Genomic DNA, 15,558 nt, shown 5'->3' on the forward strand with positions numbered 1-15,558 from the left:
CCGATTGATAATTTGCATTGAATTTCGAGTATGATCATTACTATAAAAAAGAGAGAAAACAGTTTGACGGGCTTGCATATAATCAGATGAGATTTGATCGTAATTTTCACGCTAATAATCGGCCACCCGCGCTAAATTGCCGCTATACTAACGATATTCATACGGGAGTTCGAAAAATGAACACGAGGAATCCGCTAACGAGTCGCAGGTAGTGATTTGCTGGTTCAAAGCCGTTAGTCCGCACATTGCGGATTGCCGGAAAATATTCTCGCGTACATGCCCGCTATGCAAAATCATCCCGTCGAGCGGGAGTCCTGACCTCTCCTACGTTAACGATCCGGTTTAACCCCCAACCCGTGCGGATCCGCTACCGCTCGAGCGGTGAGAAAGGGCGAGAAGCAGCATCGGGGGTCGAGGCCGCGACGAAGAGGAGAAAATACGCGGAAGAGGGAGGCGATCGGCGGTGGAGAATCCGAAGAGGCGGAAAGGTACGCGCGCGAAGAAGCCGATGGACGAGCAAGTCCGAAGAACGGACGGCACGAGTAACGCGTGACTAACGCTTTACGAGCTCGTTCCTCGGCAAGCGTGGGTACCTCGAGGTCGTTCATTCGCATACGGGTGCCGCGTGCAAGAAGAGGAGCAAGAAGAGCGTCGAGAACGGGAGGGCCGAGGGGGCGAAGGGGGAAGAAAGAAATAAAGGGAGGATTACGCTTCGAGCCGCTTGTCAGCGAGGACGACGCGAGTCTGGCCTGGCGGCCAGGCACCTTACTCGAACGAATTGGCCGTGAAGGGAAGACGCGGACGAGCACGTGGTTAGTGATAGAAAACGCGCGAAATGCGTATAAAAAGTCGCCAACACAGCCTCCATATGCCGTGACGAAGAAAAACCTCCGTTTCGTTTCGGCCGCCTCCTCGTTTCCCTCTTCCATATTTTTTTCTTTCCTCTCCTCTTCCTGTTCTATCTTTTCTCTTTCCGCGCGTGAACTTGACATTTGATGCGATAGATTGCCGCGGCAGGGAAATTATTCCCCTTCTATTATTCCACTTTTTCGTGAAATTTTTCAAAGTCGACGTTTCCCGGGATGAATTCCGATGCAATCATGCGCATTGACCTTTATTGATTAATAAAGAATTTGAGAAAATTGCTTCGTAATTGCTTTGCAAAGAGGGGGTTGTTCTTTTAACGAGAAACTCCCGGTGTCTCCGCTATTGTACATTTCGCGAGAAATAACCGGCGGTCTTTGCATCTTCCGTAGTCAATCTCATTGGAATGCATTACGGAGGAGATTACCTAATGCGAACGATAAGTACTGATTACCTTCGACTCTCGCTATGCTTAACCATTCGATACTTAACTGTACTAGACGGTAGGAAATGCAATAAACGCGAAATGTTCCTTTACTACGATGAGTGCGCAGTCGAATCGTTCTCATCGGAGCTTTCTTCGCACGACAACGTCTTCCTCTTCCAAGAACCTATCGGTTTCATTTCAATAAATCTATTTCCGATCAATTTGTCGAAAATTATCAGAATCCAATTGCTAAAGAAGCGATTCAAGGAAATATTAGTAAGCATTGGCATCCGGCGATGCAAATGCAATAAGATCCTATGCGTTTTATACGTCGCGTAATAAGAACAATTCCTTTAATAATCGTCAACATCCGCGATATTAGCTCGTTTCTTCGTGGAAGAAATACATACTAAGTAACCGTTTAGGCTTTCACGTTTTCTTACGCCCTGGAAGATGATGCCGACAGACGAGGTTTCTTTTAGAGTGAATGTTCATTTCTTCCAAGGACTTCGTTTGATCAAGTCACACCGAGATATGCACATTCACGTTATGATTAACGGTTGCGCGGTTACAGTGTCGAAAGTCATTAGTCAAAGTAAGATCGCTCGAGAATGACTTAGATAACTCGGACGGCTTATCTCATTTCTAGAATACGAGATTGTGATTGTGCGAGATTGCTAAAAAATCTTCTGTGAACGTGGATCGAATTTTGTACGAAAGAGAGAGATGAGAAGTGGAAGAAAAGATTACATACAATTAATATGTTAAACAGACATTAATATTAATATTAATTTTACAGTGTCGGCGAGATATTATATAAATATATAAATTCAGATATTTTTTTATATTTAATTTTTGTTATTTTTACTTGATCAAATATAAAGTAAAAAAAATTTCGAGACGATTAATATCCGTTACACTCGCCTAAAATTATTACTTGAGCATCGGCTAATGATTTTCGCAGAAGTAGCGAAACTTGTCTCTTTGCCTCTCGACGGGGCGATTTAGAATTTTGCGCCCTACAGCGTGCATTTCCCGATCGATCTATGCTTTCTCACTCGGAATGAACGGAAACGGCAGCACAGATGAAACTGATCTTGTCTCCGGTTTCATAGCGGAACGCTCGTAAGCCGAGTAAACCGCTTCTGGAGTTCTCGCGCCGGTTAATGGGGCCTTTCCCCCCGCGGAGAGAATCACGCGGCGCAAGAAGCGATCCATCCGCTCGCAATTTGCGATATAACGAAGGTCGCGCACGGACGTGGCCGCGATACCCTTTCTCTCTATTCTATCGGAAACTGGTTCACATTTTTTCGCGATCGGAATCGATTCCTCTCGCGAAACTAGTTTAAAGGCAATCCGGAGATCATCGATAAACGGCGATTAATCAAGGAGGAATGGCCTTTATATTCTCCGCCACCCTTCCCTCCTCTCTCTCACCCCTCGTACCGATACAACCTTCCGCCCTTCGTTTAGAAAGGGCTATTTTGCCACGAAGCAAGATTACGAGCGCGCCTAATAATTGATTTTCGTTGCAAACGAATCTTTCACTTAGCTGATATATACGAAGACAAGCGCGAAGAAAGCAAGCCTGATCATGCCCGGGTAGGATTTTTCTGGTCGATCGAGGACGCACCGACGATCTCGAGGCGTCGTCTTTACTGCGGTTAACTGTCGGCGTTCTCTCTCTCTTTCTCTCTTTGAATTTTATTTTTTTTATCCTCTTGAATATCATAGCGGATGCAGAACACCTGCAGGTTCTTTCTCGGCCGTACGGCCTTGCGCGCGAGCATTCGCTAACGAGGAATCACGCGAAACTAAACAGATGTGCGAGTATCATTCCACATTGCACGTTTTTTTTCCCACTCCCCTCGTTCGCTCTTTGATTTTTTTTAAATCTTCTTTCTCGAGGAAACCGTTCGCCAATTAACTATAACTGGACAGATCGTACCTACGGCAGGTGCGCGTACGTCCTTTCCAAGAGGAAGAGTAAGAACTCTTCTCTCACTTTCCTATTTGTTTTCGCAATTACGATATTTATTGGAAGTCAGAAATCTGTTGGGTCTGCAAAGGATCCCTCACAACTTTTACTAGCTTTCGCTTTCAGTAACTTAATAACCTGTGCTAAGTAAAAGTGTGATGTTGTAATATATATTTTTGTCTTGACGTAATTTTAAATTTTGCAATATAAATAGTTTTTTTAAAACTTATGTAAAGTGTGTAAAATTCTTTGTTACATCTAATATTGATTGCAATATATAATATTTTTCTATTGGGGAGGGCAAACAAATTTCTTATTACACATTTTATTTTCACTAATCAAATCAGTAAAACGAGAGAAAGAGACCGAAAGAAGGAGCGAAAAATAAGGATAACGGAACAAAGAAATAACTGATCGGAGAGAAACTTCTTGCGCAATGTCTACCATGAATTTCAATAAGTAAATGCGCAAGGCGAAACAAATTGGCGATGCGTGACTTACAGTATCGTGGTCGCTGGCCTCGTGAGTTAACGCTTCTCTGGTTTCGTTATGAGGGGAATCATCCTCATCGGGTCCCGATCCGCTACTCGCCCAATATTCCTCGGTCGCGTCGTCGATAACAGAATCTTCCGAGTTCCCATCCACCTCCGTGTTCTCGTGATTGGTAGCCTTTGAGACAAAATTGTCCGGGATAAAATTTTCACCCCCTCGCGTATTATCGTATATACGCAATTGCGAGATACTTACCTGACACCTTGTCGTGACCACCGTCAGCATCCAAATGGCGATATATCTGCAACAATAGATAATCTAAATTATAAAATTATGTAAAGGATTGGTTCAAAAATATGGAAAGCACGTTGTGCAGCAACGAATTTTCCAAATTATCTTAATTAAGAGATTATTCGAGAAATATGATTTAAAAGTTGTCGAAGTTCATACACTAGTATGGCGACCAAGGACGATCAGGGAGGCCGTTACACAGTAGAGAAAAGTGCTTCGTTACGACAATAACGGAAATCTCCGCGAAACGATGAACGAGACAAGACAAGGAACGAACGTGACTGGAAACGTGACTAAAAAGGAAAGAAAAAGGACAAGAGAGAGACTCTCTTGGATCTCGCACGCGGTATGGGAACCCCGAAGTGACACGGATCGCAATGCATTACGCATAATGTCAGTGTAATAAGAGTACACATAATGTCGGTGTAATAAGAGTATCGCGGACCAGCTACGGCCAGGGTCTTCTTGTTTCCACGTCTTCTCTTCCTTCTTCGCGGCTTGTGCCACGATCTAGGATGTGACTCATCTCTCGTTGCTGCTGCTGCAGCTTCCAACGCGCCCTCGCCTTCTACCATTTCCACGTGAACCTCGAATGAGTTTCTTGCCTCCACATTTACTTACCGTTTATAGACCTTTTCGGTCTATTCGCACGCGCTCAGTGACCCCATGCCGGAACAACTCGTATCAGTTCTCATTTACTCTTTTACTGGAACATCTAATTGCTTGGCTTGGCGGTAGTTTTCTATTTTCGCTTCTAGTTTGGTTCATTCATGGGTTAAAGTACTAAGAGTCTCTACACAGAGATGTCTATGCATAGGCATTTTGCATTTTTGACACATAAATTATTCTTTGTATTAAATTTTGTATTGTTCAATTATTATATGTATATTAATCTCAATTTATATATTTAATAAGCAATTTTTTTTTCTAACCACACGAGAGAGCGTAAGATGTAAAGAAGCACGAGTTTAAATCAATATATAATTTAATCTTCGCCGTGATTTGATCGGCAAAATATTTCCATGTCCCAGATTAAGGAATTAAGATTTCGTCGGGACGTTTCGTGCGTACTGAGCAGCGAGAATTTAAACACGCAACACATGTCAAGTAAATCTTTCACGTCTACATTCCTTTATAATTGTAGACTATATTGTTCTACTATTTTTAAGACAATAGAAATTATCTACTTTTATAATCACGGTCATGTTGCAACAATGATAATTGCTACGAGCAGTCGGTCGTCGTTATCAGTACGACTTAATCGTCCTCTCTTTCGCGATTTTCCCGGGGTCGCGGGAATCAGCTGACCGTAGTTTTCCGAGACGTTATCGCTGGAAATTTTAAACGCGTATTACTTGCGTTACGAGGCGGTCGAGCGAACAAACGTCGTTTCATCTCGGTGGTTAAGCAGTCATTTGAAAAAAAAAAAAAAAAAAACGAAATGCTTCTGGCATACTAGATGATGGAGTCGTCTAGGTCGAAATTGCCTACATCAGATCGGAGCCGTATTATGCATTTCGAGAGATTAAATAACATAGTCGAATCACGAGACGATATTGTGGCATAATTTGCATCATCTCAAGAAAATGACGACAAAAATAATACAGATAGAATAAAGATTAATATAGACGCGGTACACTGGTTAATAATTCCAATCTTATTATTAGTTACGCTTAAAATTAGTAAGTGTTGCTCAAAGAACCGTTAGTAAATATAATCCAATATTTAATTAAAAATTTGTTTGTTATAAAATACTTTTTGCTACGCGTGCACTGACGTAATATCTATAAATCTTATTTAAGAGTAATCGTAATGCGCGCGATCCCATTATTTTCGCATTACGGCAAAAGACCGAATTTAAGAAGAAATGGAAAGATATATATGTTTGCATCGCTCAAGCGATTAAACGATAATTATGACCGCATAACGGTTCGTATCGCCAATTCGTCTTCATCTGCAATATGTTAGACGATGACAAGGATGATACGTTGATAGTCGTCCTAGAGAATGTTGCACACATAAGATGATTATAAATACTACATATACACACATACAGGAATAAAAGAGAAATTTATCTTATCCTACGCGCAACGGAATTCGAGTCATCGCGATTATATCGGTTGTCAACTAGATGAGTGGATAATCATAATTACAATAATTAATTTATCGTTCTTACTAAAAGAAGGAGGGAGGAGAAATGGTCAATTAGCGTCAGGCAATGATCGCGCAACCTGCGACAACTTATTGCTTTTTTCGTCTTTGGCATCGTGACGGTGTATTTCTCGCGATCGCGGAAATTATCCGATTTCGCTCGCTGTTTCTCACACTTTACGAGTGTAGTCGCTTAATGGAGGATCGTCGTTGCGTGATTTACGAGACATTTCTACGCCACGTGTAAAGCAGATGCTCGTGTAGCAGTTTTCGATTTAATTACTCACGTAAATTTATCTCAAACGCGAGAAAATTCAAACGGGAAATTAAAGATGAGGTCTTCTGCATATATAATTATCTGCGTCACACACATTACATGGATAAAATAAAATTTATATTATTCGCTTCTTACATTTATCACTTAAAATCAATGACATTAAAAAAACTATAAGATTCCTCCGATTAATAAAAAAAATTTTTTTATTCTGCAAACAAAAAAAATATATGATAAAGTGAATCATCTATAACACAATCTTCCTGAATCAATCATTCGCCGACGCGATTATATTGCGCGATACAGTTAAAGCATGATCCGCATCAGTGCAACATTGAAGGCATACCGATACCGCAACTTCTCATTCACAATGTTTGTGCTTCGCGTTACAGAAACAATAATCAATAATCTCATCCCGCTGATACACATCGTTTCGCGGCGCGGCGTTTCCCTCGTCGCCCATCTGTTTGTCTCGTATAGAGTGACGTAAAGAAGAATCGCGGAAAAGAAGATCGCGCCCCGTCCGCGTATACAGGTATCGTGTGCGGAATTAATTACCGTCGCCTCTCGCGTTGGCATCGGATCGATAATTTCGCCAACGTCCCGCGGCGAGGCATTCGCGAACCGCTTGATATAATTATTATTCGCCGTCGTAGTCGTCGGTAAATAGAACGGAAGGTGTTAGGCGTGGGATGCGCTCGACCAACGGATCGCGCTACGCGATGATGATGGCCGTTAATCACGTGGCGCCGTGCGGGATTCATAGATGCGAGGAGAGAGATAGCCAAGAGCCTCTTCTCCGAGCTGCGGAGCGAAGCCGACGTGTGGGCGGCGCGGTTTACCGCTCTACCATACCGTAGATTACCGTATATACACATACACATACACAGATAAATACGCACATATACGCGCACGAATTAATTGTGTACTGTAAGGACGATTGGCCCGAACGATACTGACGCGTGCAATTAAACTGTCATCCAATTTTTGCCCAACGCGCGTTACGCAATGTCAGGATCTATGAATGGCGTTTTGCTGATGCGAAACCAGACTCCACTTTTGGAGCTACTTTTTTACCGGATAACTGATATGGAACTTTGCTTGACTTAATGTATAATTAAATCGCGCATCCTTATTTTCTCGTTGGATATATTGCCTATTTATTTATAATAAACGAGTGCGAAAAATAAAATGAAATGTTTCTTCGATGAAACGTTCAATTAAAATCGATAAACATGATTCTTGAAAAACTAAAATATTTTAATAACAGAAATGTAACGGTAACGGAACATATAACGATATCAAATAATATAATCAGGAAACGCAATTCATTTTATATGAATATGCGAGCAACGAGGCGTAAATCGCCCGTGGCACACAATTAAGATGCTTTGAAATTCTTTTTTTTATACATTTCTTTTAATAGAGATCTTTCTCGATTAATACGCTGAATATGCTGGAATTATACATTCCGTTCTCCACCGAATGCAGTTAGAATTATTGCCGTGAACCCTCGAACGGTTCGACGTGTAACATGTGCATATAATGGAGAAACAAAACTCCAGCCAACGTATGCGTTTGCAAATATTTATAGATTGCACGTGTTTATGTTCCGCGTGAAAAAGCCAACGCGGTTTGCGCGCATCAATCATTTTCGCGCGAAGCACAATTTGCCTTACGTGCAATACGGTATCGCGAAATGAAGTCGACGATCGCCTCTGGTCTTGCGGATAAAACGGAAATACTTATAGATTTTCAGAAGATTATATCCCGCGCACGACCGATGTGTCGGCTGACTCGGGTGAGCCCATCAACGATTCAACCTCTGTGTTATTGCATCGAAAGGAAATAAAAGACGCACCACCACCGTATCATGAGATATCGCAATTTAAGCGTACTCCCTAAGTATATACGCGAAGCTGCACGTCACGCGCGAACGAAACTCATGTATCAATCAAACCCAAGTCGAACAAAATCCATCACCCAACGAATTGATACCAATACAATTTTTGATGAATTTAATTTTGAACATTTTAGAGGTTTTTACGAATGAATACCACAATTGATTAATTTCTTATCGAAATTAGGAGAGGATTACGTCTCTTATCGCGCTTAATGTATACTTTTGTTTGAGAGATGCATAAAACAAATTTACATTAAATTACGTGGAAAAACTAGGACTTCTTTTATGATTCTTATAAAGTCATCTTTTTTTTGAATCTCGCGCATACATTATTTGTCAATTGTCGGATAATATACAATAATTGTCATCGGATTTTTATTTTTGCGGAGCCTCGCTCGCCGACGAAGTCGACACGCACTTTGCCGCTGTCGATTCGGTCGGAGAATTATGTCGTTGGGAAGTGAAATGAACCGAGCACGAGATGCCCACGGGGGCCTCCACCTGATTCCCTGCTACGTCGCATCGCCATCGTCTTTCAATTCCGTTACCCACCGATAGGCAGGGAACACTTTTATTCCGGACTGCGCTTCTGCCTTTGCGGTCGCCTTTGTAGCCCCGGGGCGTAGGCGCGAAGAAAACTGTTGCAGACTAAGTCTCGCTCTCTCTCTCTCTCTCTTTGTGCACCACGCGCGTAATTACGTTGCATCCGTCGAGCTGCGTTTCGGTCGACTGGTAAACTCTTGACTGATCTCGGTCTGTCACACTGAGGTTCAATGGCCCGCAGAGTCAAATTTATAATAATACATTTCAGGAAGAGCAAATTTTTTAAACGCTATCGAATGAAAGAGATCGAATTTTAAATTGGAAATTAAATGTTTTTATTTGAGATTTAAAACAAAATAGCAGCAACTGTGAACTTATATGAACTTGATATCCTACTTTTAATAAACCTTTTTAATACGAGAAAATATTTTTTTGTGATATGACAATAATTTTGTTCGTTAGTCTCAGAACCATAAAAAATATAGCATATTATTTCTACAAACTATAATTGAAATACTATCATTTTCTGTATATATTAAAAATTTAGTTTATTAAAAATAAAATTCCATAATGAAAAAAGGTCCTGTATTCTATTTAAGACGAGCGAGATTGAGTATATCTGAAAAAGTAATCAATATAACGTGGATTGCCTTGTAGCTCGCGGAGATTACTTTCTTCGACACTCTAAATGGTCCTAAGATCTTCTTGCGGAGTACGCGAAATTATCCTCCGCTGGTGCAATCTTACCCCATCTTACGGTACTTAGCCGCCACGGTGGTCTGAAAGGGTAGTACTCCGTGGACTTTAGAAAATCGTTCGTCATCGCTCATCGCGTACACATCAAACGTAATCTCCTGCTTGTTAGTCGCACGCACGCACGTACGCGTTTTCGCGCTGTTTCTTTAATCGTCGAACGATCGTAAGGAGTTTGCGAGCTCGGAGAAGACTCGCCCTCGGTTTATGAGAATCCGGTCCGCGATAATCGGAAGCCAGTCGACCGAGACTCGAATTTTCCGCCATTGGCTCGGCGACAAAGAAGCTGAGTGAAACATGAACCTCTATACCTGCCCGACAACCTTCGAGAATCTGCGGTTAACCCTTTAAAACTGGAGCACTTTGCTCTGACCGCGGCTTAACTATGGCCTGGCAACAATCTTTCGAACAAGCCGACCGTGTCAAGATAATCTTCACGACGACATACATCACGAGGTAATAATGCGCGTGCCTTCTCGACGTTGTAACTTGTAACACTTTTTTTTTTTTTTATGAAAACAGTTTTTTTTTATTTTATATACTACAACTCGCGCAACATGAAGATGAAAGTTTTCGCGTTACAATACTGTAAAGGAAATTCATAACATTCCAATGATATTTTTAAATAAAAATAGGTAAAAAGAACTTTGAAACATCTCGATAAGAAATTAATCAATTATGGTATTTATTTGTAAAAACCTCTAAACCTGGGTATAAGTCGATAATTCATTAATGGATGATTGCACTCTCATTGATGTAGCCATCTAATTCTATCTCGAACTTGGAAACTGCAGCTAGGGCAGGCATTGTTGAAGTGACGCACAAATTTCACGCCGCTGAGCGAATGAATAAGAAGCATAGTGCACGTTCTACCGACTTTTAATCGACGCGAGAGCTTAGCATCCGGGAAAGAACGGCGGAAAAACGGTCTCGTCGCGCACCCAGCCGTATCTAAATGTTCTTCTTCGGCGTCGTACATCATCGATCGCGCTTGCCTTTATCAAGCGATCCGCCAGCAATGCAAGAACATCGTGTTTACGCCGTTGTCGTATGACCGCGAAGTTCTCCAATCGTTCGCGGAAGTATATTCGCGCGTATAAAGCACATTTAATTGCGGCTACAACAGGCATTGATCGTTTAGACTTGAAGGCGAGAAGACCATTGTAAAGTTGTTTATAAAAAAAAAAAATTCTCCCTCGTACGAATAGCCAGAGGCAATCGATGGCGTTGGCGTTTGTGTGTTTGCCTACTGCTCTTGACATCCTAATCATCGCGTATGCAAACCGTATGCAAATCGTGTCGAATAGAGAAACGTCATATTTACTTTAATCTCGTACAAATGCCGACTCATTCGATTAGTTGTACGCTGTCATGTTACGACGAGCCGACGCTCTACTTACCACTGATGTAAGAGTACCGATAAATGAGACAAATTTCCAAAAGTAATCATTCAGAAAAACCAGTCATCTTCTTAAGTAGCCCCGTATGATCGACTTAAATGGGTAAACATTTGTTGCGGTTTGCGTTGAGAGATAAAGTATCGCTCCATATATTTACTCCGTGTAACAAAAATTTCTCTTCAACCATGTACTTATTACATTTTGTATATACATATAATATAACAGTCGTAGTTTTGTAGAGAGAAAAATTAGTCTGGGATTATATCGCGTATATATTTTTAATGGATAATTTTTATTATGAAACATGAAAATTAATTGTTTTCGAAATGATAATAAAAAAAAAATTGAGAAAGACTGGACTCATCTCGGAATAAATTTCCTCGTCGCACTTGTTAGACGATACTTCCCACGAAGAGAGCACGAGAGAGGTCAATAGAAGGGCCGCCACTATGTTAATTATTCTCTATGCTCTGGCGAGCATTTCCGGGTTTCTTCCGCGGATCTGATTTTCCCGGAACGGGACGGATCTCATTTGCGTTTCCCTCGTCGAGATGAAATGTGTATTCACTCGCTCGATTACGCGCGCAGTATCGTCAACAATTAGCTTGGCTGCTCGCTCGCAGCCAAGTGCAGCCAGTGAACCCGCAGCTGTGTGAGAAACCCGCCGCGAGGATGACCAGTCGACCTAGACTCAAATTTCCCTATGGTTGTTGTAGCGGTTGGACGAGCGACTCGGATACCGCGATGCGAATCGACACGATATTACGATGACTGCGGTTAATCCTCTGAATCTCGCGCCGTTAACTATATCCTCGCCTACGCTAAAAACTTTTCTCAAAATCTAGTTCCTCTCTGTGTGACATTCGGCTTAAAATATATTATATCGCGCGTGTAGCTTCCGATTTTCCGCGCGTTTACGTGCGACTTTATTTGTAACGCGGTTCCAGATACCGAGAGAAAGAGAGACGATACGCGCGATTAGACTAGTAAGATGACTCATCGCGAATGTAGCGGTCACTAATTATATTTGACATAAATTATACGGTTTTATATGTATTTTCAATCTTACAAAAGTACAATGTTGTTACTGAATATCTCTTTGCCCGAGGTATCGTTATCTTACTATGGAGAAGACGTCCTGTAGTATTATATCCCTCTTTAGATTGTCATGTTACGGGATTACGCATACTTTCGCATCTAGGAAAATAGCCGCGAGCCTTGTATTCTCATGCTCTTTCTTGAAGATTTGCGGTTTTGATTAACGCGGGATCGGAAAGAAGTGTATACTTCACTCGTATTTGATCTGGGATAATGTAACAAAAATCTGAGAAATATCCTTTTTTCCATCTTTAGGGGGGAGAAAAAAAAGGAACGAAGAAACGGTTAAACTTTGGGTCTTCTTGGTCTCTTCGTAATGACGAAAAATGCAAAATGAGAGTTGAAATTGAATCGCGGTGCACTGATGGAACGAATAATCCCGCTGTGCTCACGTATCCACGTTTTAATTATACACCGTAGTGATAAACCGCGCGAAGGGTGGTCGCGATTAAGGTCATCCTTGGGTAACGGATTGTATTTGGAGCGAACGGCATTCCTTAAGCCTGTTATTAATATATGTAATTGTAATGCGACGGGGTATGCGGATCTCGTGCTTTAGCGCCAACTTGTTATGACGTAACCGTCAATGTAAAGACAAAATCTAGAAGTGTCTATTTCAAGTAGCGGCATTACCTGTTTGACGAGATCGGAAGACACATACGGCTTGCATAATTATAGACACTGTATTTATATTTAGTCCGCGATTCGGAATCGGGAGATGTTGAATGATTAATCTGTTTACAGGATTCAGTGATTTGAAGAGTCCACTGATAATCTGTGATTAACTTATCGTCTACTCTTGATCGGACTAGTTTGTCCGTCGAATCGTTTATCACAGGAGAATGTAATGATAGCAGTTTTTATCTACGAGAGACGTAGATACATTTTATTGGCAGACATCTTTCTAATGCACGAGATATATATAACGGATTCTCGAGTTGTTTGATGTTTTCTCGGAACTGGTGATAAAAATGAACGGTACGCGATCTGAGAATGCATGCAACCGTGTGTCGTTATTTCAATTTTATTAATATCGCTTCCGATGTCATCTTATACAATTTTACGTTTATTACTTTCCAACGTCGATTATGTAACAATCCTGGAAAAGTAATGTAATATTGATATATGTAACATTCTCTCTCTCACGAAAAAAAGTGACTTTAATTACCGCGTTATGTGACTTGTGTTTGTATCAAAAAAATTGGTAGTATATAATATATATTTTTATTTTTTATATTATATTTTCATATTACTTTTACTTTTATTTTCTTTTACATCTTATACGTTTTATATTTATTACTATTATTTTGCTACATAAACGTCGAATTTAGCTTAATTGTAATTAATGAAATTAAACTTCTTGCTCCGTAATTGCTTATGAAAATGTAATTGTTTATGCAACAATATCGTCTGCATTTATCGCAAACAAATAATGACACATGCAATTATTACATAACCGACACTATTCTTTGTGGCCGATATCTTTTTCGCCTCTTTTCTCATCCGCGGCTCAATCGCATCATTTAATCGTGATGGTCGTGTATATCCGTACACCTATCTTTGAAATAGAACGCACGTACGAACGCAGGCTGGATTATTCGCCTCGCAGTTGTGTGGCGAATTTGCAATTAAGAACCGTCTTAGAACGAGACAAGAAAATGGCGAGGCCATCCGGAGAAATGGGGAGCACAGAAAGAAACGGCCAGGAAGAAGAATCAGTTCGTATTCGGTACACACGTGGGGCAATTCTAGATCTCATTTTATACACACTGACGTAGTGCATGCGATGAGGAAACACGCCGAGTGTGAGGCTTCCGGATGACGTTAAATCTGTCTAATCGTTAGTTGCGTTGGAATAATGATATATGATTCTCGCGAAAACAACGTGATATAAATTCTGAGGGCACATGTCGTGCTGTTAAATTTTTAATTATCGAGACAATCCAAGTAAATTCGAGATATAAATATGATATGCAAAGAATCAAAGCGTTGCAGAGGCAAAAGATTCCGTTACATAAAAAATTATATTTTATCTATATGACGGAGACGCAATTAATCATGATAAAATTCTTCCATGTTAACGATCGAATATCATTAGCAGTTAAAATTCCTGATTTTAATTTAACTTATGGTTATATGTACCCATTAAATGACTGCACGTAGTATAACGAGCGTTACATAGAAATATCTTGACTTATAGGCCCCGCAGCGTATAGTTAGGATCTATAAATCATAACTGATAAATATACATCTCGCGTATAGTTTATCGTTTATAGTTCACGGGCGCGCATAATTTCTGCACGCACTTTACGGAAGTCCCATGCACGCGAGACTTTTTTCCACCTTGGCGGAGATGTCGCGATCTTAGGTAAACGAATACGCGATCGAACGACGCATCTCCGAGGGAATAGGGAGAAGCAAATGAGATAATGGGGAAGGAAAGGAAATGATCCACGAGCTGAGTTACCGTTGCGCTTAAGTGAACCCGCGCGATCCGCTGCAGTTCTGCTTGCAATAATAATCGCTTTATTCCCAGCCACGGAAATCCCAGAAGAGGGAAACGAGTCGCGGCTCTCTGGCAGCTCGCGTCCAATAAACCCAGGCATAATGATCCTGTCGGTTGTAAATTCAACTTCCACTCGCGTGTACGAACTTATAAATAACGCGAGAATGGAAAGAAATGAAATAAAAGGAAAGAAGGAAGGAGAATGCGTGTGCTTAAGCACGAGTGGATGTTTTCGCGTTAATTAAAACGTACGGCAACTTCTAGCTAGAGCTTGCCGTGCGTTTAGGGAGATCGAGTGGAACAATCTTAGTTTTACGGAACATCATCTATTTATATCGAGCGGGAAATAGCGTCGCATTTTTTAAAATTAGTTGGCTCATTCCTTATCGAGAAACGCGCAATTTTAATTATCTTTAGAAATGACGGAAAAAATATCCCACATTCTTCAGTATTATAGAGTTTTCAGAGATCAGATCTCTAAAATAAAACGCTTGAATTTTCGCAAATTTAGGTAGGAAATCAATCAATAAAATAAAATTAAAATTCTTTATTTAATTTGAAGTTTCGGTCCCTCCTTTGGACCATCTTCTATTGATTGCAAAATTCATATGTCTTGATTTACATCTCTTACGTGTTTGATAAGTCCAAAGGAGAGACTAAAACGTTCAAATTAAATAAAGAAAATTTTTAAGACAAGTTTGTTCCGCGCAGTTTCTGCGCCTCGCTCTTCCTGCCTCGTTTCCTGAATCTGCATAATCAGACCCTTCTCTCGTTTATTAAACTTTCGCGTAACTTCGCATAATTTCGTGATGCTTATCGGGTGTTCGTTAGAGCGCGAAGAATGTCTTTGCGTATACGCGTTTGCTGACACTTCTGCC

General features: G+C 40.9%; 1 protein-coding gene across 1 annotated transcript in view; it reads right to left on the bottom strand.

The window, feature by feature from the left end:
- Window positions 1–15,558, bottom strand: part of LOC145942585 (uncharacterized) — a 62,182-nt gene that overhangs the window by 11,814 nt on the left and 34,810 nt on the right. The window contains exons 2-3 of the mRNA XM_083049451.1: window positions 4,017–4,062; window positions 3,771–3,938 (exon numbers count right to left, since the gene is read on the bottom strand). Coding sequence (XP_082905577.1) covers window positions 3,771–3,938; window positions 4,017–4,062 — 214 coding nt within the window. The remainder of the gene's footprint in view (window positions 1–3,770; window positions 3,939–4,016; window positions 4,063–15,558) is intronic.

The sequence above is a fragment of the Prenolepis imparis genome, unplaced genomic scaffold, assembly GCF_030444845.1.
Source record: "Prenolepis imparis isolate NDT839.2.m4 unplaced genomic scaffold, iyPreImpa1.0 SCAF_11, whole genome shotgun sequence".
Taxonomy (NCBI): domain Eukaryota; kingdom Metazoa; phylum Arthropoda; class Insecta; order Hymenoptera; family Formicidae; genus Prenolepis; species Prenolepis imparis.